Source organism: Bison bison, unplaced genomic scaffold (genome assembly GCF_000754665.1).
Source record: "Bison bison bison isolate TAMUID 2011002044 unplaced genomic scaffold, Bison_UMD1.0 scf7180017864492, whole genome shotgun sequence".
NCBI classification, from domain to species: Eukaryota; Metazoa; Chordata; class Mammalia; order Artiodactyla; family Bovidae; genus Bison; species Bison bison.
The window spans coordinates 10164559-10189518 of NW_011495051.1; the positions used below are offsets into that span (position 1 = coordinate 10164559).

The following is a 24960-nucleotide window of genomic DNA, read 5'->3' on the forward strand; positions in this document are numbered from 1 at the left end:
AACACCATAAAGGGGAGGTAGGCCAAGTTTTTCATGTTTATGAAACAGAAATGAGCAGATGTCATTCATTTTGCAAGTCATTCACTTTCCAGGTCCCACCTTTGAAGCTCATGGAACAGAATGAAAATGTAGGATTAGAGATACAGAAACCAAGTGCCCTGCCAGCAAATTATCTCTGGAGTAAATTTAGAATTACTCATGTAACTGTATGCCCTAGAAAAGATGCTAAATTCCTCTATACCTCTAAGCCAGCCCATAGGCACTTCCCTCTGCTTGGACCATCTTCCTTCTCTCCTCCCTTCACCTAACAAACTTCTACTTGTCTGGCAGGTATTTAGGGTCTTAGAAAAGCCTGCATCTTGCACTTCTTTGTTGTATCTACTGTGATTATCATTATTTAATCATGGTATACCCATGATTATATACACTCTGATGTCATTTTTTCCTGCTGGGCTGTCAGTTCTCTGGGGGCAAGGTCCCTGTGTGTCTAGTTCATGCTCCATCACCAGTGCCTACGGTAGTGCCTTGCGCCTGGTATTGCCTCTGTAAACATGGGTATCAATAGCTTCCTCTGCAACAATTTCAGCTTTGCCTTTGAGCACTGCTTTTCAGTGCTTTCCAGGTGGCTCAGCTGGTAAAGAACCTGCCGGCAATGCAGGAGACCCTGGTTCAATTCCTAGGTCGGGAAGATCCCCTGGAGAAGGGATAGGCTACCCACTCCAGTATTCTTGGGCTTCCCTGGTGGTTCAGACAGTAAAGACTCTGCCTGCAATGTGGGAGACCTGGGTCCAATCCCTGGGTTGGGAAGATCCCCTGGAGGAGGGCATGGCAACCCACTCCAGTATACTTGCCTGAAGAATCTCCACGGACAGAGAAGCCTGGTGGGCTACAGTCCGTGGGGTCATAAAGAGTTGGACATGACTGAGCAACTATGCACAGCACAATGCTTTTTGGTGCATTAAAAGCTAACACATAATAGTGATCTTCCACCTGAAGCTGATGTCTGTAGTTTGAGTTGGAAGAAGAAAGATCGACCTTGGTTTCCTGTTGTTTCCAGAATTCTAGCCTCCCCTGATCACCCCACCTGCCTGGCCAGCCCTTGTGTGCTTCCGTCACTTGCTGCCCTCCCCTTTCCTAGGTTCTAGTGCTGGGCTCTGGTCTCTCTTTGGTTCTCAGAATGCTTCTGTCTTAGGCATCAATCTGCTCAAACTCTTCCCTCTGGCTCGCAGCATCATCCTCAGGAGTGTGTTCCGCTCCTGCAAGCTCTTCCTGGATAGACTGATGGAAATGCCAACTCACCTCCTTGGTCATCCAACCCCACTGGTTGTCCCACATTTATGGACTCCCTGCCCATCCAGTCACCTGGCTCTGCAGTCTGAACCCTGGTCACCTGCTGGAAGAAATGTCCTTCTTCCTGGGCAGAAGCTGGCTTTTCCTCTTTTATAGTTTGTGTCATCCCTTCCTTAGTGTACCCCAGAAAGTTGGATATGTTCTCCTGACAGGAGAACCAGCTTTGGAACCATCTAAAAAGTGAGTCCCTAGCAAAAGAAAGTCAGGCTTCTCTAGCAAAACTAGAATGGAGCAACTGTAGGCTTGTCCATGAAATAGAATGTACACAATCACTGGGAACTTTATAAAACTCAGGACAGTCAAGGGGGTCATCAAGTTCTACAGATGTTCTCTGGCATTTTGGGCCTTGGTTACTTGCCTTGGAGTACCCCTTTATTTCCTCCTGCCCTGACACGATGTGCTGGCAGAACACTGGAGGAGGCACCATGGATCTTGGACTTGACCCTGAGCCCTGGGTGCTTCTTCACTGTCTGTGTGACCATGGGGAGCCATTTCTGCTCTCTGAACCTTGATATTTTAAATGGCTCATCTTTGAAATGGATCATAATCCCTAACAGCTTCATGGGGTTGTGGTAAGAATCCAGTGGGGGCCATTTATATAAGAGATGTTGCAAATTGTAAAGCGCTGTAGAGATCAGGGATTATCAAGTATTAGAAGTTTATGAAGCCCTACGTTCCTCTTTTGGAGAAGGCAATGGCACCCCACTCCAGTACTCTTGCCTGGAAAATCCCGTGGACGGAGGAGCCTGGTAGGCTGTGGTCCATGGGGTCGCGAAGACTCAGATACGACTGAGTGACTTCACTTTCACTTTTCACTTTCATGCATTGGAGAAGGAAATGGCAACCCACTCTAGTGTTCTTGCCTGGGGAATTCCAGGGACAGGGGAGCCTAGTGGGCTGCCGTCTATGGGGTCACACAGAGTCGGACATGACTGAAGCGACTTAGCAGCAGCAGCACGTTCCTCTTTCCTGAGTCCTATCCTCAGTATACCATCTCTGTGGTTATTTACTTTTAATTTTTCTTCAAAGAAATCACTTTTTAAAAACATATTTCTTGAAAAACCCTTTTTCCTTACACTTTAGAAAAATAGGAGGTAAGCCACAGACATAGAAAACAAACTTCTGGTTAACAAAGGCAGGGAGGGATAAATTAGGAGTTTGGAAATAACACATGCACACCATTATATATAAAAGAGATAAACAACAAGTACCTACTGTATAGCACAAGGAACTATATTCAAAATATGGTAATACCCTATAATGGAGAAGAATCTGAAAAGTATACACACACACACACACATACACATTGTATAACTGAACCACTGTACACCCAAAACTAATACATTATAAATCAACTATATTTCATTAAAAAGCTGCTTGTTTTGAAAAAAATAAGAGGTAATGATAAAAATACAATAAATATGAACCAACACCATTAAATTCTAGCTAATCTCTTGTTTTAAAGCTCTGAGCCTGAGGACTGCTCTCTATCTGTTCCAAGTGATGCTGGGCAAGTGATGCAGGTGTTAAGGCCCTATGAGCACCAGGTGGAGACTTTCTCCTGGTTATAATCCAAAAGGTGCAAGAACTGAAAATGGAGACAAATTCTGACTAACATGGTTCAACACTGTTAATGCATGTCTGGGTACCAACTTCATTCATCTTGTGACCAACAAGTTCATGGCCCAACATTGTGGAACCCTAGAAACATGTTTGGTATAGATGAGAAATGGTTTAGAGGGAAGGGGGTTGCTGAGGACTAAACTGTCTACATTTAATTCCCATTCATCACATTAGCTCTGTCACAGTAACAATTTACTTCATCCCTCTGAACCTTAGTTTACTCATCTGTAAAATGGGATTTATGTAAAGAGGAGGGGAAAAACCCTATGTAGCACAATGTCTGACACACAGCCCATTTGTGGTAAGTACAGGTCATATGCCAAGTACAGCAGGCTTCTATTTTTGCTCCTCATACCAAGAGCATAACTGGTTCAAGTTTCTGGTGTTTTGGTTCTGAGGAGCATGGAATGACTAAAAATACTGAGGAGAAAATCTGGGGCCATTTCTCTGCGAGCAAAGTAAAAAGGAGAATTAAAGTGATGAACTGGGCCATTCAGATTTTCAAAAGATGGGGAAAATGTCAACCAACAAAACAATCTCACCCAGCAGGACTTTGAATAGGCTTATCCGCTCTTTCAAAAAAGTGGTCATGGTCAGCAGGGTGTCAAAGACTGGCCAAAATTATAAAGCACTGAGAGGTGTTGATATTATGCATTTTTAAAGAAGGGAGTGCCAACTCTGAGTCTGCAGGATAAGAAGAAATATGATGGGTCCAGGGCCTTTTCAGAATTATTCTTGCACTTCAAAGAGCATGTACTTGGCATCGATTCCACCACTTTCCTGAGTTTGGTCAACGTGGCTGAGGAAAGGCAAAACTCTTAAAAATCCACACAGATGGAACATTTCCACTAGCCCTATTTTGGTATAAATATTCATCAAGGACTAGAAACTTTAAGTAGATATCAGTGTGAGCTATGCGTGCTTTGGACTAAATTTCAGCCGGTTTTCAGTCGTCCTGCTGTATCTTATCTCTCAGGAGGGCCAACCCTTCTGAGATGTGGCTGCTGTTGTTTAGAGATCCCAGCCAATCTGTCTCCCCGGACCAGGGAAATCATGGGAGTTTGTTCTCAAGAGGCTTCCCGCCAGAAACAGGGGGCCCGCTTCAAGGTTCAGACGGAGGTCTGTGTTAGCTGTCTGAAGGCAGGAAGCAAGTCAAGGCTTGGCTCATCTGCCACCTTGAAGTCCACCCTTGTGTAGATGAGTTTGAAGGAGGATGATACAATTCGGCACCAGACATGGAAAATTCAGGCTGCTCTGGAAGGGTGCCTTTCTGCTTCCCCCCTCACTTTCAGTTCCTTTTCATCTTAGGATCCTTCCTAAATACTCTCTAGGAGTCTTCCTCCCACTCTTCTGGCCCCTTTCCCATCTTGCCAGTTCTGACCGTGGTCCACGAATCAGAAGGTTTTAGATTAAGCAGCGTGTGTAGGGCTCTGGGAGAGGTTGCTGGTCCAGCCTACTCTACTCCATGTCTCTCCGTGTCCTCTGCCCTGCTCCTCCGTCTCCCTGTCTACCCCTCAGGATTCCTTGTCTCTGCCAGGAAGGAAAACCCACTTGCTCTTACTTCTTTTGATGCCTCTCCTCCTCTCTCCTGTATCCCAATTCCATCTCATTTCCTTCTCAGTCCATTCATATTTTTGAGCCCTTCCTGTATGCCTGGCTTTCCGGGGCAACACAAAAGAGAAGTAAGGCCTGGTCTCTGCTCTCAAGGAGCTCACAAATGGAGGATGTAGACACAAGAAAGATGCCATGGGATAGGAGTTAAATGGCCAGGAAAGAGCTCGTTGGTAGAAGAGCTAGGATTAGAACTCAGGGTGTCTTAGCATTTCAGATTCAAAAAGACTTAAAAATGATTTTGTCCAAGTACCCCACCCACAACCTTAAATGGGAGATGGAACACGTGGCCAGATGCTGTGAGAACCACTTATAAGCACTGAGACCTCGTCAAAAGATCAAGTTTTTTTTTTTTTTAATTCCTTTAATTATTAGACAGCTCTTTCTTATTTCGAGCTAAAATCTCTCTCTCTGAACCTCACCTCCCTCTCGCCCATTGGTTCTGTTTCCTTAGTTCAGGCATGCAGTGGCCACTTTTTTCTCATATCTGGTTCACTGTCCAAGTCCTACATACTGGTCAAGATTGAGGTCAGAGCATCTGTTTCTCGGGTGACTTCCTACCTGCTGGGAGACCTAGTAGGGTTCAAGGGAGGTACCGGGCAGGTGGCAACAGCCCTTCTGATTAGTGTGAATCTTGGTCAGAGTGTGTTCTCCCAGTGGGCTGTTTGCGCCTATGGGCTGTGAAAGAGGGCAGACTTGAGGAAACCCAGCTTTTCCATCAAACCTCACCTCTTTGTCAGATCCTTGCAAACCCAGGGACGGTCCCCATAATTTCATTTTCCAGATAATTGGCAGGGAATCATTTGTCTTCCTCCAACCCCAACCTGTTTAACATACCATCTGCAACTGACACAAATCAACTGCCAACAATTATTCCAGTGGCATTTCGATATACAAACCATGTGGTTTTCACTGTGCTGCGTCACCTGCTCAGAATCATGGCAGGAAGGGGCCCCACAGTCTCAGACCAAGTCAGAAACCTGAAGGAATTGTTCTCATGCAAGGGATCATTCTTACTCAGGTTTCCTGATTTTCCTTCTCACAGTTTACCAAGGAATTCTCTGTGGAATTTCTTTTCCTCTAATTACTAGCTAAATGACTTCAGAATTGGAAGGTGGATAAACCTTGGGGTGCACACGCCATCCTGTGGTCCTCACAATTGTGTTTTCACATTCTGCTCACAGGCAGAGCATGCTGTATTTCACAGAGGGTGTGTGAGTGTGTGTGTGTGTGAGTGTGTGTTTCTCTCTCTCTGTTTCTTTCTTTCCATATATGTTGCATATCCTCAGTTATTATTTTTTTTCCCTTCAATCACAAATCTACATCTTCCTGTAAAAATTCAAACTGAGTGGGGGTGAGCTTGCTGTAACTTCTCTGCTGAGCTTGGGAGTCTCAAGCATGCCAGCTTGGCAGGCTGTGCTATCCTATCATCCCAAGGGTGTTGGTTGAGAGGCGAGAGGGACAAGTTCTCAGATGAGAAAGTTACAAGACGTGCCTAATGGATGGATGGATATGTAGGTGTGTATCTCTGTAGTTGAAGCTGGATGATATTTCTCAAGTTAGAAGTCAACTAAAACTGAGAACATGTGTGTCAAGACTTGGAACTCATAACACTGGCCTGTGACCCAAGCATAATATTCATTCATCCTTGTCTTTCAACATTCAGCTCAGATGTCGCCTCCTTGGTGAGCGTTCCCTGACCTCCCCAGGTCGGGTTAAGTACTTCCTCTCTGATCTCCCTCACTCCCTCATTTGAACCTCTGATCAAGGCTTTGATTCTCTGGTGGCCAGGCTGTCTGTTCCATCTCTCGAACTATCAGCTTCTGGGACTTCTTTCCTTTTTACTTCTCTGCTTCCCAGCTCAGCCCCTGACTTATAATAATTACATGGAATATGTGTTTGCACAGAATGAATTCTTAAAGTTGGCCAAATCAGAGGGAGGTGATGAGTTTCACCAGAATAATGTTTGCACATTTTACTTTCATTGGGTCTTTCAATAGTGATGATAACTCATGTGTAACACACACTCAGTTCAGTTCAGTTGCTCAGTCGTGTCCGACTCTTTGCGACCTCATGAATCGCAGCACGCCAGGCCTCCCTGTCCATCACCAACTCCCGGAGTTCACTGAGACTCATGTCCATCGAGTCAGTGATACCATCCAGCCATCTCATCCTCTGTCGTCCCCTTCTCCTCCTGCCCCCAATCCCTCCCAGCATCAGAGTCTTTTCCAATGAGTCAACTCTTCGCATGAGGTGGCCAAAGTACTGGAGTTTCAGCTTTAGCATCATTCTTTCCAAAGAAATCCCAGGGCTGATCTCCTTCAGAATGGACTGGTTGGATCTCCTTGCAGTCCAAGGGACTCTCAATAGTCTTCTCCAACACCATAGTTCAAAAACACACACTCAGGAGCTGTCAAATGCTGTGTTAGGAACTTTATAGGTTATTGTCATGAGGACAACTTTTAGGCCCATTCTATAGATGAAAAAACTGAGGCTCAGAGGTAATGGGATTCCCCAGATAGGAAGCAGGTGACAGAGCTGGGATTTGAACTCAGTGTGTCTACTCCATCCCAGAGCCTCAGAACTCAACCCACATGTGCGTGTGTGTATACATATGCATGTATGCAAATATTTGTGTGTGTGTATGTATTGTTAGAGCTTTTTTTTGACTGAAGTCTTAATCTGTTTGTGTCCTTTTGTCTGATATGAAAGTGTCCCTTCTCAGAACCATGTTCTAAAAGCACAAATGAAAATATGTAGGATTACAAAGAAAATGAATATTACTGAAATAATATCAATATGTAAAAGCTAATCTGTAATTTAGTAACATAACATGCCTTTGTTAAATTAATTAACAACACCAGTCATGGATTTAATTACTGTTATTTCAGAACAAGGATGAGTATGAGCAGTATGCCTGGCATCTCTCTTGACTGTAATAGGATATGAAAATATCAGATTTCAGTCAGTATGAAGGACACAGGGCCTATAGCCAGTTATCTTTTTCTAACTTAAATGTCACATTCAATAGCTTTATTTGCTTTAAAAAAAAAAAAAGGCACAGAGGATGCTACACTGCCAGGGCTTTTGTTTTCATTTATAATGAAAAAAAAGAAATGTTTCATTTTGGTTAGAGGTTAGGTATATAAGGATGCACTATTTTTCTTCATTTCTGTTCCTTGATAATATCAATTCTATCCACAGATCCCTGTTTTAAAAAACCCCTCTCCTCTGTCTGTTGATATAACAAGAGTAAAAACAAAATCTCCCTCCCACACTTTCTCTAAAATAAGCCTCAAATGCTGACCCCTCCCCCCATCAGAGCCAGACCCCTTAACAAGGACACTGGTGACCACAGGGCCAAAGTGGGAGTGGGGAGCACAGGTATCCCTTGGCAGGTGGGTGGCTGTCCTCCAGGATGAGGGCAGGGCTGGGCTCCATTCCCCTCCAACTCTTCTAGCCAGAGGACTAGCTGGGTCAGTCACCTTGGTGGTCAGCCGTGAATCAGTACGTGGAAATGCCTCTTAGTCACACCACCCAAATAGCTGCTACCTTCCTAAGGCAGGTTTCTTATGGGGCATTAGTCAGCCAAGAGCTCTCACCCTGTGTTCCTGCCCTTTGGTGCCCCTGACACCAGCATCTGAAAGGACAGAGCCTGGGGTGCTGAGCTGCCTTGGAGGACATGGGCTGTACACAGACAACTGGTCTACCACCGTGTGTCTGCAGTGGGGCTGAAGAGGCCACTGTTCACTGGTCATTGCCTTTCCCAGACTTCTTTTCACTCAATGCCCTGTTAAAATGCAACAACCGGGAGCAGAATTGTCATACGTACATCACTGTGATACTGTAGAGATAACTGGGGTTGGGAGTGGCTCAGATGTGTGCAACGCTCAAATCTGAGGGCAGACAGTAAAAGAGGAGAAAAAGAGTGGTGTGTCTGTGTGTCTTTGTGTCTTTGAGATGCAGGAGGTCAAGGAAAACACAGAGTAATAGAACCTGACATTATTTGGCTCTTCCCTCCCATGTGTGCCAAGTTGCTTCAGTCGTGTCTGATTCTTTGTGAGCCCATGGCCTGCAGCCCACCAGGCTCCTCAGTCCATGGGGATTCTCCAGGCAAGAATACTGGAGGGGGTTACCATGCCCTTTTCCAGAGATCTTCCCTCTTCTCATACTTTCATGTGAAACACAGTCCACTGGACTCAAGTCTGCAAGGCAGGGACTAGAACTTTCTTTTTCATTGTCTTGTATTGAGCGCTCAGCAGAGTGCCTGGCATATAATAGGTATTAAACAAATATCTGCTAAATCAAGAAATGGTGACTATTAAGCTGTTTTAAAAAGCAAGACATCCGAGGCTTGGCGTGTCTAAGTGCCTGGGTAAAATCACCTAGCTGGGACCAACGAATGGTCTCCATGAAGAGGACTACTTTTTAGAAGTGTAGCAACCGGACACCCAAGGCACATTGTTGCCATTGTCCTGATTTTTGCAGATGCTGTGACCCAGGTCTATTTATGGCCAGGTCTAAGTTTAGCTACAAAGAGAAGGTCCTGCAATCTGATATCTCAGAAGCCACCGGTGATGTCAGTAAGATGAACTTGGTCTTCCATGTTCTAGCACTTAACTTCCTATAGGATTTCTGTGCTGGGGCTGATGAGAAGAGGATACTAATAGCAGCAGGAGGAAATGTTATTTCGAGAACATACTATGCATCCAGGTGCTTTACATGCTTTCTCATTAGACTATTGCTTAAATATAGAACTATTATTAACTCTCTTCCTCAGATGAGGAACTAGAGGTCCAGAGAGGAGTAAGCAACTGGGTTGCAGACCCATGAAAAGGCAGAACTACACATCACATCTAGATCTCCATGCTTGCAAAGGTTGCATGTTTAACTGCTTCTCAAAATGGCCTTTAAACTGTGTGGCCAAAGCTACATTCACAGCCAAAATGTTCACCTGACCTTCTGAGCTTTGAGGGTATGAGGGTGACATGAAGTCAGGGGACCCTGGGCATGGAAGTGATGAAACAGAGAAGATACCCTTTTCTTCATTCTTTCAAGATGCTGTGAGCCAGTGCCTCTCTGCTACGTCACATGCAAATTTTGGATATAACATTTTGCCCCCATGTCCCCTCTGCCACCTGAAGGGACTGACCAAGCAGATCAGTAGATTCTTCTCAGCTCTTTTATCTAATGATTCCTTCACATTTTCTCCAAAGATTTATTTTACAAAGGAACCCATATTTTAAAATAGGAGGAGGGGAAAAAAAATCAATACATACACATATCATATGGATTTAAAACAACTGCCATGGGTTGGACCCTGGCGCCAACTTTGTCCTACAAAAAGAGTGACTTGCCAAATAGAGCCTTTGGTTTCTTCTCCCTCAGCAATCTTATTTCCTTTTAAAGCATGTCCTGGTGGGGGCTCGGGCTGTGTTTTGCTTGGTCCTGATTCCTGTGTTATTGGGTAGACCGTGAGTCAGGCTGACCAGGCATGTAGAGAATACGCATTCCAGAGGCCAAGCTTATCCCCAGGATAGAATTTCCTGGAAGCTCTGGAGCTTGGATCTCTAGGATTTTTTTTTTTTTTTCGTCCAGTGTCCTTGCTTCTTCAGTAATTTTTGGATACTATTATATGATCCCTTAGATTGTCTCTCTACCAGCCTCCTCTCTAGACAGTTCTAGCAGACTTCTAGAAAACCAAAGGAACAGATCTAGGAAGTCTTTCTTTTCTACCTGGGAAATGGCTTTGACTTGGTGTGGATGACAGCATATACCTGGTTGTGGCCAAGAAACATCAGAGAGGTACAGAGGCCTGATAACCTTTGGCAAATGCTGGGCCATCCCTGAATCACCGTCAGCAGTGGGCTGACCTTCATCTGTGTGTGAAGCCTGAGGTAGTAATCCTAGTCCTTCTCTACCAGACTTCTGCTTCTGACAAAAGCCTTCTGGTGTCTTCCTGCAGTGGAAAGGGCTTCAGTTTTAGAGTCAGAGAAAAATGGGTGTGAGTTCTTAATCTGTCATTATAAGATCTTAGGTGAGTCATTGAAACCCTCAGTCTTCATTTACTCATGTGTAAAAAGGACATCATTATGTTTGCAATGTAGTCCTAAAGACTAAATGAAACAAGCGAGAGAAAACATCAGGCATCCTGAGTGTACTCAAAAGATGTCTCTCTTTTTTCCTTTCCCTTGCCTTTCCCCAAACTTGTCCATCCTAGCAGAGAACAGATGAATTTTTGTGCAGATCCTTGGGGGCACCAGAGTCCAAATGGATCATGAAAGTAAGACCAACACAACCTGAGAACACAGGTAAGCACTTCTCATATGGAAGAGCAGACAGTGAACAAAGGCTTGATTTAGGGCTTTTCCAAAGCTTTGTGATTGTACTAGTATTTCTGCTTTTGTGAAAGCCCAACTGAAATTCCACATCAAATATTTAGGCCTAAATACCAAAAACAAGTTTAGGCCACTAAAACAGTCTAGGTCCACATAGGAGACCAGACTTCTTATTTCGCTGTTTCTTGAAAAGCTTTATAGAAGGCAGTTTTGGAGCTTCTGCAGATCTGGGCCATTGATATACTCTAAGCTCTGAGATTTAAAGATGCTTCCTTCTTGGAAGAATAGCTATGACAAACCTAGACAGTGTATTAAAAAGCAGAGACATCACTTTGCCGGCAAAGGTCCATATAGTCAAAGCTATGGTTTTTTTCAGTAGTCATGTATGGATGTGAGAGTTGGATTATATAAAAGGCTGAGCGCCAAAGAATTGACACTTTTGAACTGTGGTGCTGGAGAAGATGTTGAGAGTCCCTTGGACAACAACGAGGTCAAACTAGTCAATTCTAAAAGAAATAAACCCTGAATATTCATTGGAAGGACTGATGCTGAAGCTCCAATACTTTGGCTACCTGATGAGAAGAGTTGACTCACTGGAGAAGACACTAATGCTGGGAAAAACTGAGGGCAAGAGGAGAAGGGGGCAACAGAGGATGAGATGGTTGGATGGCATCACTGACTCAATGGACATGAGTTTGAGCAAACTCAGGGAGATAGTGAAGGACAGGGAAGCCTGGCGTGCTACAGTTCATGGGGTCACAAGGAATCGGACATGACTTAGGGACTGAACAACAGAGCTCCAAGAATGGGTTCAGGACTGAAAGTTGCATGGGAAATGAAGGAAATGGTATGACCTTGAGGGTCTCCAGTGGAAGTGGTTGGTGGCCCTGCACCTGGTGAGATCACAGCAGCAGCTGCCAGCCAAATCTTCCTAATCAGCAAATGAAGGGGAAGAGGGAACTATTTCCAAATGAAGGCACGTAGAGAGCAGCAGCTGTCTCTTCCTTGTGGAGGTCTCAAAAAGCTCTTCCCCAGTTCTGCTCTCAATGGAATGGCGTTTGTGTCCTGTTTTCCCATAATCATGTGTTATTTAGGAGACAGTCTGGGGTCCAGAAAAGGTCAGTGGACGGCAGGAGGAATGAAGTTTCCAGCCGTCATTCAAAGTCAGCCCCTTCTGAGGAAAAGCGACCTGTCCAAAGTCACCAGTAAATGCTTGCAGTTACTGTGACAGCTTGGCCCTTTGCCAGAAAACTCTGCTTATCATACATATTTCAGTGGTGTTGGATGAACATGGGGGAGATAAGGACTGCCAAGGTCTGTGCTTTCAGGACTGATTTCCACTTTATTATAAACACACTATTTTGAATGTGGAAGTTGAAAGATTCTCCCTTGCAAAGGCAAATGGCATCTCTCTGTTGGAGCCCAGCTGACCCTAGAGGGTGGGTTACAAGAGGTACTATTCCCTGACTTCTTTGCTCCTGATCTAACCCTCCCTGGAAGTGGCCAGGGCAGCGGAGGGAAAGGAAGATGCTCATGTGAGTCTGCACATTTGCCCCTCGTCCTGGTCCCCAGCCTTTGCTGAATCCAGCTCATTCTTTTTCTCCCTCGTCACCTCTGGCCAGTTAACATGGAGAGGAGATCAAACTGTGGGATCTTCAGAGGGGAATGCCAAAGTCACTCCATGTCCTGCTTGTAGAACTGTTGGTCAGCTCTGGGCCAGGAGAAGGTCTTGGAGCTGAGATGGCTAGAATAAAGCCTAGAGCTGACCTGCGAGATACCTTTCCCTGCCCCCAACCACCTCAGGGGGCAGATGTATTGGTGCAAATCAATTGTCAACCCTAACCCCACATATTCGAATACGTCTGTGCGACATGACAAACATCCTCAGTGTACAAGTAATGGCTTTAGCCATCTGTCTGGGGAGAACTTTAAGGACTTGGATAATTTCTTTCTTTCTTTTTTAATATGGTTCTCTTTGGGCCAAGTTGCTTATACACCTATGGGCATGTCTCCAATGATTTGGCTATTAAAGTCTTTAAATGACAGCTTAATATATTTCTAAGATGGAGGGAGCCAAGGACAATTCTCGAGGAGCCGTGTTGACATTGGATCGGCTCACCCAGGCGGCGTGCCAGCAGTTTTGCACACGGCAGGAACTGGAGGTGAAAGCAGGAAGGGCTGAGTACAGGGGGGAGGGCGAAGCTGGAGGACAGGAAAGCCAAGAGGGACGTGATGTGGAGAAGGGGTGGAGGGAGACGCCCAGCTGACCCTGGCAATGCACTTGGACGAACCATCCTTTCATGCTCCTCGGACATTGTGCTGAGGGGTGAGAAATAGAACCCTCTGGAGCCGGTCCACTGGCAGGCACACAGGCAGCAGTGAACATGCTCTCAGATCTCTTTGTTCTAGTCCTTTCTAAATTCCTGCAAATGGTTCTTTGGCAGCCAAGAGCCTGTATTCTTGCAGAGCCTACTGGGCCCCGGCCCACCTTCTTAGCAGTCTCAGAGAAAGGACCTGACTACTCTGGGTCTCGGTTCCTATATCTATAAAGTGAGAAGAGCTCCATGTCTCCTTCTAGGCCTAACTATTCCAGGACTCCAGAGTGAAATGCTCACTGACTGATGATCTCTGTTGTGTAAGCAGATTTTGTATGTGTTAGGCTAGAATGAAGACAAGGTCATCAGTCCTTGTTCTAGGTTATCAAGGCCGCTGGCTTTCGTTCAGTTGAGTGAAAATTAGTTGCTCTTCAGATGGGCCAGTCATCTGAAGAAGAAAAGTATGTCCTCATTCACCAAAAGACTCCATTCAGCAATCACACGCTCACTGAAATATACAACTACCACCACCGACAATAATAACGGCCAAGTCTACTTGCACTAAGGGGCTGAGCCCTTTGTATACATCAGCTCATTTAATGATTATGGGCCCCTTGGAAGGAAAGTTAAGTACTTTGGCCACCTCATGCGAAGAGTTGACTCATTGGAAAAGACTCTGATGCTGGGAGGGATTGGGGGCAAGAGGAAAAGGGGAAGACAGAGGATGAGATGGCTGGATGGCATCACCGACTCGATGGACCTGAGTTTGAGTGAACTCCGGGAATTGGTGATGGACAGGGAGGCCTGGCATGCTGTGATTCATGGGGTCGCAAAGAGTTGGACACGACTGAGAAACTGAACTGAACTGGGAGAGAGATGCTTTTAGTGTCTCCTCAGTTTTCAGATGAGGGCACAGACTCAGAAGTTAATCAGCTTGCACAGGGGCACATAGCTAGTAGGTGGTGGAGCTGGGATTTGAACCCCAGGCTGGTTACAAGAATATTGATGACTTAATAAACCAGAGAAGAACACACCCACAGTGGTGGTTGATTCCACCAAGAGAAATGGCATTTGATCTTCCAGGCTTTTTGTTACCAGGGAATGTTGGCTAGTTCCTGATTCTCAGGGAACAAGATCTCCATGCTAGGAAACTTTTTTCCCAGTCGAAAAACAAACCAGGGCTCAAGAGTAGCCAATGGGAGCATTTGGCTCAGTGCAGATAGGAGGAGGGAAGGGACTGTTTCTATACCCTGCCATGAACTAAGGATGGGACCCATGGCCAGTCCCCCTGTCTGCCTGGAATTGGGGAGATGATCTCAAAGGCTGCCCCAACTTGGAGATTTTAATGTTCTCTCTCTCAAAGACTGTTTCTGGCTTCCCAGCTCTTGGGATTCCCTGTGGCCCCCCTCCCTTTGGGTGCAGGGCAGCGGAGTCCTCATGGAGGCCATTTGAAACCATTTCTCATTTTGTAAATCGGTCCCTTGCAGCTCTAAGAGTCTATGAAATTGCTTCAAAATGCCTATGTGTGATTATGCCTCCTGAAGCCAAATGTTAGCAAATCCACCACTGTTGCAGATTTAAAAAGTAAATATGCCATAAAAGCTCTGCAGCACGCTGTTGATACAACCCAGCATTTAACCGCCGATACACACCTCAGCAAGGAGAGATTTCCCCCCATTCCCTTCCCTTCCCTCGGCTTTCTGAGTGGAGGACCTGGGTTCATCACCCATGTGGTGATCCTCCTCCTGATTGTCACAGTCCCAAGGGGTAAAAAATATCCGCCCTTTCATCTATACCCACCACATTCTTTCACTAAGCCTGTAATTGGATCTAAATGGAAAATAAACCCTTTGCAGGGCAAGGAAGTTGGCACTAGAGGGTGACAAGTAGGAGACTGTGTTCCACCTCTAATCCGGATAATCACACTCTCCCATGCAAAGGAAAATAAAAACAAGGCTTCCTCCGAGTGGGGACCCGGGCTGTGCTGAGGAGAGAGGTTCCGTGTCTCCTGTCTCCCTTCACACATTAACTGTCCATCAGCTTGTAATAAAACCACCCTGAATCATCTGATGTGCCACTGGACAATGAGACACTGCCCCTTTCGCTCTGAACTCTTTTACTTTGGCTGAATCTGGGGAGGCAGTTCAGACACACAAATATGTTGGAGCTGCCACAAGTTAGAAAACAGTAACACACAGACTGTACTGTCTGCGAACACTATGGTCTTAGCTGGTTCACTCATAGTTTATTGAGTCATGCTGTGCGTGGCAGCCTGCGTCGGAACAGAGATGAGCAAGAAAGGTTTGTCCCTCAAGGGATTTAGAAAGATGGGCAGAAAAGTAAGAGCAGTGTGTGCCTGACTCATTAGTAGGTAGAAATTAACAGGACAGGTAGCTTACCAAGGTCTAACATGTTGTGAGAATTCCAGAGGAGGAGAGATGACTGGATTCTGCAAACAGTCTGGCAACTGTGAAGCGGGGGTGGGGGTGGGGGGCAGGAACATTCCAGAGAGATGCTCTCTGGATGAAGTCTGCCCTGGTGTACACATTCAGAAGGTCTGATGGACTCTGTGTGGGAGTCTGGGGCAGGTCAGCCTTGCAGGGGTACAGTCGTAAATTAGATACGTAAATCCTGCACCTCTAAGTGGCTGACTTGCATTTTGATTCTGACATAGTTTTTCTTTTTCTTTCCCCCTCTCATTCTATCCCGCCTTGCCCAGGTAATAGCAAATGTTTACAGGGGACTTTGCCTTGAAAGACCAAAACTCTGATTTTCCCTGAAATCAGAGTTTAAGTTTAAAAATAACTACTTTGGGAGAGAACACTACGGGGTACCATAGCTATTATTGCTGCTGTGAGGGAGGCGGGGCCTAACATCCCTCTATGGGAGACAAGGGAACTGAGGCTCAGAAAGGTGATGGACGTGGTTGGTCATTGTGGTGCAGCTAGAAAGTTGCACAGCTAGAAAGTGGCACAACTGGGGTTTCCATGCCTAAGGCTTTCCCATAGGCTCCACTGCCTCCCTGAACCAACTCTCTGTGACCCTGAGACTCAGTTTCTTCACTGGTCTAGGCTGTCTCTGGGCTTCCTTCCAGTTCACAGGTCCTCTTAGCCCCTAGCCTGTGACAACCTCCCCCCTCCACGCCCCCGCCCCCCACGGTTTGCAGGTAAGTAACCATCAGGGATTGGAGCTAAGGGCACAGCTGCAGGCCCCTCGGGCAGTCATTCACCCATGACCTTCTGGGCTCCCAGCCAGCCCTTCTTGAAAGGGAAAAGTGAAGACCCTGGGGACAGAAATTAGTTCCCGTGTGCTGGAACTGTCGCCACTGCCAACACCAACTAAAGAAACTGGTTTCTTTGTATGTGTGTGTGAAAAACAGAAAATGTTGGGATGAGAGCACAGGGGTAGATTCCTTGTGAGTAAATATCACCCCTTCCCACCTTCACCTCAATCACTGGAGGAGGAGGGTAGGGTTCCTTGCCCACTCCTCCAAAAGCACAGAGTTAACATTTAAGAAAAAAGTTTTACCTTATTTAAATTTTAATTAGCATCATCAAAGAACCAAGATCTGTTGCAAATACTTTACACAAAGGCTTTTAAGAGTAGCATTTGGGGTATGTGCCTGTTAGCTCAAACCTGTATTCCCAACGATTCTATTTTCTATAAAGTCTTGGAATTTAGTGAACTTTTTTCTCCATTCATCTACGAAAGCCTCTTCAAACAGGAGAGGGAAATGGGAAAATAAGGATCTGCCCAAGTACAGACAGATCTCAGCTCACCTTCTGAACTCTCGGGTTGAGGTCCTTGGCCACCTTTGCCATCCTCTTCGGACAGACAGCGCCTGGCTGCTCAGGCTTAGGCGCGAGGGCGTGCAGTGGGGACAGCTGTGCTTGAATGGCTAAGATCGCTGGCCCAGGGAGAGCTCTGTGAGCAGCCGGGTGCGGCGGGGCCCTTTAATTGGAGAGCGGGACTCCCTCTAAAACCTCGCCAGCCAATCGGCGCGGGCGCTTGCACTTGGCCAGCCAATCCCAGCTCGCGGGTACCCCCCCAACCCTTCGGGTGTTCGGGCCCGGCCGGGAGGCTGCGGCTGATTGAGCGCTTCCCTGACGTCAGTGAGGCCGCGGCCCCTGCCTGTCCGGGTGGCGCACATCTGTCCCTGAGCGGCAGGAATCCTTCCCCCACGCCCTTCTCCTTTAAAGGACAACGGGTTGAGGGTGGGGCGGGCCGCCGGGGCCCTGCGATCCATTCAGGTCAAAAGGGAGAGTGATCAAACAGGGAGGCTTGGGGTATTTTTAGTGAACTCGGTCCAAAAATAAATGCTGAGCTGTGTTCTCCTGCCCACCCTTTCTGCCTTGTCGTCTGGAGGGTGTGAGGGGAGCGGGGGTGGGCAGGTGGTGTAGGCGGCAGCTTGACTCAGCTGGTTAGCTTTTCCCAAACCTGGGCAAGTTTGCCAATCACCGGAGAGGAGGTGAGATTCCAGTGAGTCGTGATTTCTTTATTTTTTTAAATTTTATTTTATTTTTAAACTTTACAATATTGTATTAGTTTTGCCAAATATCGAAATGAATCCGCCACAGGTATACCTGTGTTCCCCTTCCTGAACCCTCCTCCCTCCTCCCTCCCCATACCCTCCCTCTGGGTAGTCCCAGTACACCAGCCCCAAGCATCCAGTATCCTGCATCGAACCTGGACTGGCGACTCGTTTCATACATGATATTATACATGTTTCAATGCTATTCTCCCAAATCTCCCCACCCTCTCCCTCTCCCACAGAGTCCGTAAGACTGATCTATACATCAGTGTCTCTTTTGCTGTCTTGTACACAGGGTTATTGTTACCATCTTTCTAAATTCCATATATGTGCGTTAGTATACTGTATTGGTGTTTTTCTTTCTGGCTTACTTCACTCTGTATAATAGGTTCCAGTTTCATCCATCTCATTAGAACTGATTCAAATGTATTCTTTTTAATGGCTGAGTAATACTCCATTGTGTATATGTACCGCTGCTTTCTTATCCATTCATCTGCTGATGGGCATCTAGGTTGCTTCCATGTCCTGGCTATTATAAACAGTGCTGCGATGAACATTGGGGTACACGTGTCTCTTTCCCTTCTGGTTTCCTCAGTGTGTATGCCCAGCAGTGGGATTGCTGGATCATAAGGCAGTTCTATTTCCAGTTTTTTAAGGAATCATGATTTCTTTAAAATTAATGTTTGTAAAATATTCATCTGCCTTTTATAACTTGCTTTCGTGTAAATCGTCCCGATTCAGGGAGGGAGAGAACACTGTCCTGATTTTATAAATGCCAACATATACATCTTCACTCCTGGAGTCCTATTTTCTCATGACAATCTCATAATTATCACAAGTGTTATTATAACATGATGATGTTGATGATGATCACTCCCATTTAAGAGATGAGGGAATATGATCAGAGAGGGTCAGTGCTTCAAAGCTGGACTTCTCAGTGAGGCTTTAACCAGGGAGAGGGAGGCTGAGATTTCACCTGGGTAGAAGGTGTTCAGGATAATGAGCCATAAACTAAGAAATTAATTTTTTTTTGCAGATTAATTGGGTCATGCAGGTCTGGACAAGCAAGTTTTCTCATATCCTTGGGATGAAGTCTCTTGCAACATCTCACAAGTCCTATAAGTCAAAATCTACCAGGACTCACTGTGCCACGCTGTCTGCCTATAAACCCACAGATATTAAGCCAGTTCCACAGACCTGGGTTCCTAGAGCCATTATCCTAGCCTAGACAGAGGATTAAACACAGTCCCTTTTCACCTTTTTTCACAGACAGAATACTGTTTGTCATGAAGTTTTCTTCCTGTCACCCTTTGCTGGAAACCAGGGCTCAAGTGGACTAAAACCTGGGTTGTAAGGAGACTGCCTGGAAAATCCCATGGATGGAGGAGCCTGGTGGGCTGCAGTCCATGGGGTCGCTAGGAGTCGGACACGACTGAGTGACTTCACTTTCACTTTTCACTTTCATGCATTGGAGAAGGCAATGGCAACCCACTCCAGTGTTCTTGCCTGGAGAATCCCAGGGACAGGGGAGCCTGGTGGGCTGCCGTCTCTGGGGTCGTACAGAGTCGGACATGACTGAAGCGACTTAGCAGCAGCAGCAGCAAGGAGACTGCAGAGTGGCTTCACAGGCATGGTGTGGCCTGATGTGAAGGGAATGGGGAGCTGCAGGTCACTACGTAGGGCTTTTTCTCTTCTTGGAGGTGCTTTCCTTAAAGACACCTTCCACTGGTTCTTTTCTTTTTCTTTTTTTTCTCTTTTGGCTGTGCTGGGTCTTCACTGCTGCATGGGTTTTTCTCTAGTTGTGGTGAGCGGGGGCTGTTCTCTGTGATGGCTTCTCTTGTTGGGGAGTATGGACTCTAAGGCACTTGAAATTCTGTAGTTGCAGCTCCCAGACTCCAGAGCACAGGCTCTATCAATAGTTGTGGCTCATGGGCTTAGTTGCTCATTGGCATGTAGGATCTTCCCGAATCAGGGATGGAACTTGTATCTTCTGCATTGGCAGGCGAATTCTTTACCACTGAGCCAATAGGGAAGCCCTCTAATTGGATCTTAACACATCATCATCTTCAGTGATCCCAAATCTGATTTTGGGATCCCATGATCCCTAATTGTGGCTCCTTTTTCACATTCTGGAAAGGGCTTTCTATTTATTACTCCTCTTTTACAACATGAAGAATGATCTTTTTCTTCTTTCATGGATTTCTGCTATTGTCAATGTTTGTCTCACTTGCCCCTACCTGTAGCTCTGACACCTAGCACACGAGCAATGCTCAGAACATGTCAGTGGAATGAATGGAGGTTGGCTTCTGGCTTTTAATCAGCAGTCAGTTGGCAAGGTGGGACTAGGAGAGATGGCGAAGGGCCATCCCTGGTCTGGTTTGTCCAAACTTCCTAGGTGGGCTGCATGATTAAGCCAGGGTGTAAGTAAATGGTAGCCAACGGAAGCCTGGCCTGGGAGAGGTTTCCATGTGAATAGCCCTTTCAGTGGCAAATCCTAGGAACAATGGTGTTGAAACTGGGATGTTCTGCCAGAAGCCTTTATACTTCAGAGCTACGGGGAACAGAAGCCAGGAGAACAACAAAGGCAAGCTTTATCCTTTGCAAACTAGGCAGAAGCCTGCCCAGTGAAGTCATTTCCCACTCTCTTCCCAGCCACACTCCTTGCCCCATCTTGAAAAATTATCATTTCATGGAAAAATTTGACTTTTATGAGCTTTAAAAACGAATCCAAATAAGACCCTCTTCCCCTCTCCTTATTTTTATCCTTGGCCCCAGTTTCAATCAAGGAGGCAGATATTGTGGCTGTTTCTGAGAATGTAAGAATCAAAAGCTACTGCTTGGATGGCCTTGTCTTTTGTACCTGCTAAGTTGCTTCAGTCGTGTCTGATTCTTTGCAACCCTATAGACCAAAGCCCACCAGGTTCCTTTGTCCATGGGATTCTCCAGGCAAGAATACTGGAGTGGATTGCCATGCCTTCTACCAGGGGATCTTCCCAACCCAGGAATCAAACTCCTATCTCTTATGTCTCCTGCGTTGACAGGTGGATTCTTTATCTGTGAAGCCCTCTGGCCTTGTCTTTTTTTCCTTTTTCCTAGTAAAGAACCTGTCATGGGCAGAAAGCTGCTCCCTGCTCCTCTGGAACTTGTTCTGTCCCCAGCTGAAGAGGCTGACTCTGACTTTTTAAATCCTACTCTCAAGCCAAAGGTTTCAGGGGATCTATAGTCAGTTTTGTCTGGACACCTGGACAGACTCTTATAATTGGGATTCTTCTGGAAGATGGAGGAAATAGGACCCATTACATCTTCCGAGATCAGACGAGATCGGGCACCTTCAGGCTGATATGGCCAGAGCCGACCCATTACATCTTAAGCCTCACTCCATGGCTAGGATCCTTTTGCTTCTGTTTGGAGGAAAATGGGGTATCTGAAAATAGGGTATCTTTTCCAGGTTGGAACAATGGAAAGATCTGATTTCCCCAAGGTCATTGCTTTGTGATGCTGGGGATTTTTAGAAACTTTATTCATCCATCAAGTAGTTTTGGGGCGTCTGCCTTAAACCAGTCCTTGTTCTAGGTGCTTAGGACACCCACGTAAATAAAAGAATGCTTCCCCTTCAAGAACGTCTTGGTCTGATAAATATCACTGGAACTCTTAGACTGACAACTGTCATCTTACTTGATCTTCAAGACAACCATGATATGATTCTAATTATTTCTTAATAATTCTAATTATACCTGTGGGAGAAAATAGAGATTTAGGACAGTCAAGGGCTTCATGCAGGGTCCCACTCCAGCAAGTAGCAGAGTTGAAATTCAAACTCAGGGCTTTTAGCTCCAGACTGTGTCCTTTTAGTTATTACACTGCCTCCTATAGTGACTGTAGAGGATTGATTACAGGATAAGAGTCAGCAATCAGAGCGAGATGGTGGTGTCATCCTCCACGTCACTGGGTTTGTCCTAAGTGGAATTTTTGTCTCTGAGTTTCTTGCTCTTTTCCCTGTTCATTCATGCATTCAGCAAACACTGAGCTGAGAACTATAACTGGTGGAGCCCTGAGCTGAAGATGCGACACTGACTGAGTGAGACCAGAAAGCGTCCTTCCCTCACACAGCTGCTGTTCCCCTGGGGGGAGGCTGACACGGAACAGACAGATCATCATATGAGGTAGCTAAGAATGGTGGTGAGGGCCTTGGAGGAAATGAGGAGTAAGTCACTGAATGTGTGACTCCTTGAGATCAGGTGGTCCAGAAAGGCCTGGCTGAGGTGATGTGTGAGATGAAATAGAAACAGGGAGTTTGAGTCAGCATTGCAATGAGTAGAGCACCATGGAAGGAGCATTCCAGAAGGATGATGTCATACATGAAAAGACCCTAAGGTGGGCATGGGCTTGATGTGTCTGAGGGATCATAGGGCCACTGCAGTTGGAGAATAATGAGGGACGAGGAGAATTTGTGAGGAAACCCGGGGGGACCAAATCACCTTGGATACTGCTAAGGAGTTTAAATTCTTTTCTGAGGACAGTGAGAAACTGTAGATCAGTGCTTTCCCTCTGAGATATAACGTGAGCCACATATGCTATTTAAAAGTTTCTAATAGTCACATTAAAAACATTTACAGAAAGGTAATCTGTTTATATTTTATTTAACCCAGTATATCTGAAGTGGTATCATATCCATCTGTGCATGCTATAAAACATTCCCTTCTCCAGGGGATCTTCCCAACCCAAAGATCTAACCCAGGTCTACCCACATTGCAGGTGGATTCTTTACCAGCTGAGCTACAAGGGAAGCCCTAGAATACTGGAGTGGGTAGCCTATCCCTTCTCCAAAGGATCTTCCCGGCCCAGAAATCAAATCTCCTGCATTGCAGGTGGATTCTTTACCAACTGAGCTATCAGGGAAGCCCCTATAAAATATTATTGAGATGTTTTCCATTCTTTTTTTCATGCTACATCTTTGAAACCTGGTGTGTGTTTTATACTTACAGGACATCTCAGCTGAGGTCAGTCACACAGCAGATGCTTAATAGCTCTGTGTGGGGAGGGGGGTTCAAGATGGGAAACACATGTACACCCATGGCTGATTCATGTCAATGTATGGCAAAAACCACTACAATATTGTAAAGTAGTTAGCCTCCAATTAAAATAAATAAATTAAAAAAAAATAAAAGTAACTGTTAAAAAGGAGAAAAAAAAAAAAGCTCTGTGTGGACTCTGGCTACCATATATGACAGAGTATTACACAGAGTTTTAAGCAGGGGCGTGCGAGTACCTGATTTACTAGTTAACTCACAAGAAGGACACCCAGGAGGTTCTAAGAGAAATCCAGTTGGTAACTAACAAGGCCGAGGGGCGGGGGACCCACAGCTGAGTGTCTGCTATCCTACGTGTGTTTCAAGCAGTGAGCTGGGAGGGGAGAGTGCTTTCCTCAAGATCATAGAGCTAGAAATTAGGCCAAGCAAAACCCTGAACCCAGATCTCTTTGTTTCATGCCAATTTAGAAAGTCCACAATCATCATGGCTCAGGAAGATGATGTTTTTACTGTGTTGCAAGCGCGGCTTAGTTGTAGTTGTTTTAATATACGTACATGAGTGACGGCTTCTATTTGGTTATGATTGTTCTCAGCATACTGTTTTCATCAAAAACAACCAACACTTAAGAGTAGGTAGATATCAATAATCCCTGAACCACATAGTATATTTTAATATGTATTAATTGATATAAACATACCATGAGCCACATAATACCTTTTAATTGTATCAGCTTGGCCCATCATTTGTACAATATATATGTGGATTGTTTACAACTTGAATTTTTTTATTTCTTTCCTGCCATTCTTATAGTAACTTTAATTTTAGAATAACTAATTTTCTCCAGATTTTTGGATGGACTCCTAGATCAAGAAAGGCTTTGCCTATGAGGTCAAATCATTTGGATGAGAAGAAAACATGATTCCTGGACCCAGCAATTCTCTTGCCTTCAAGGCTGTCTTTGACAGGGACAGTGAAGGGCACAATGAGATCTGTCCATTGTGAAGGAGCACTGAGTCAGGAGTCCAGAGCCCTGCATTTGATTCTAGCTCTGCTAAAAGCCATGTGGCTGCCATCATGCACAAGGCCACTTGCAACTCATTTATCATTTACTGGGATCAAGTGATCAATAAGCTCTGAACATCAGCTATGTGTCCTACTTAATGGTGCAACAGAGCCTTCCCTTCTTTGCCAGTTTGAAAAGTGGAGGAGAGAGAATATGAAAATCTCACTGTGTCTTTCAGCTTCGTCACAGAGGCGAGCTTATGATTTGGGTAATATATTTAAGAGTCTCTGAGTCCCTGCAAAAATGAGGTTAACCATCTTTATTCCTCTTACCTTACAAAGCATATCCTTACATTCATTTATATATGTCTGTACTGGGCAGAATTCTAAATTACTGCCAGGTTACCTGGCCCATGTATAGTCCCCTCCCCGTGAATGTGGGTGGTGCTTGTAACTTCCTTCTAACCAACAGAATGTGGCAAAGATTGTGGGATTCTGCTCCTGTGATTCTGCTGAGTCTTGTGGCCAAAGTGAAGCGATTTTACAGGTGGAATTAAGGTCTCTAATAGGGAGAGTCTCCTGGGTGGGCCTGACCTAATCAGGTGAGCCCTTCGCAGGCAGAGCCAGCAGTCAGGAAATCTCTACCTCTGAGCCACTAGCTTTCAAAAAGTGAGCTGCCACGAGTTCGATATCTGTAAGGAAGTGAATTCTGCCAACAACCACGTGGCAGGATGATAAATAAGGATTGTTCTAAGTTGCTAAGCTTGTGGTAATTTATCATGCAGTGTATTGACAAACTACATTCTGTCATCCTCATCCTTGGATCTGTTTAAAAGATTTACTTTGAAATTAAAAACACTCTGGAGCCAACAAATAGTAGAATAACAGAGGCAGAAGATAGGATTAGTGAATTAGAAGATAGAATGGTAGAAATAAATGAATCTGAGAGGATAAAAGAAAAACGAATTAAAAGAAATGAGGACAATCTCAGAGACCTCCAGGACAATATTAAACGCTACAACATTCGAATCATAGGGGTTCCAGAAGAAGAAGACAAAAAGAAAGACCATGAGAAAATACTTGAGGAGATAATAGTTGAAAACTTCCCTAAAATGGGGAAGGAAATAATCACCCAAGTCCAAGAAACCCAGAGAGTCCC

The 24960-nt window shown here is 45.4% G+C and overlaps 1 protein-coding gene across 1 annotated transcript in view; it reads right to left on the reverse strand.

Annotated features, from left to right (window-relative positions):
• The window catches only part of LMCD1 (LIM and cysteine-rich domains 1), a 57340-nt gene extending 40171 nt beyond the window's left edge, over positions 1-17169 (reverse strand). The window contains exon 1 of the mRNA XM_010828416.1: positions 17017-17169. Coding sequence (XP_010826718.1) covers positions 17017-17058 — 42 coding nt within the window. The 5' untranslated portion in view covers positions 17059-17169. The remainder of the gene's footprint in view (positions 1-17016) is intronic.
• Positions 17170-24960: the final 7791 nt, after the last annotated feature.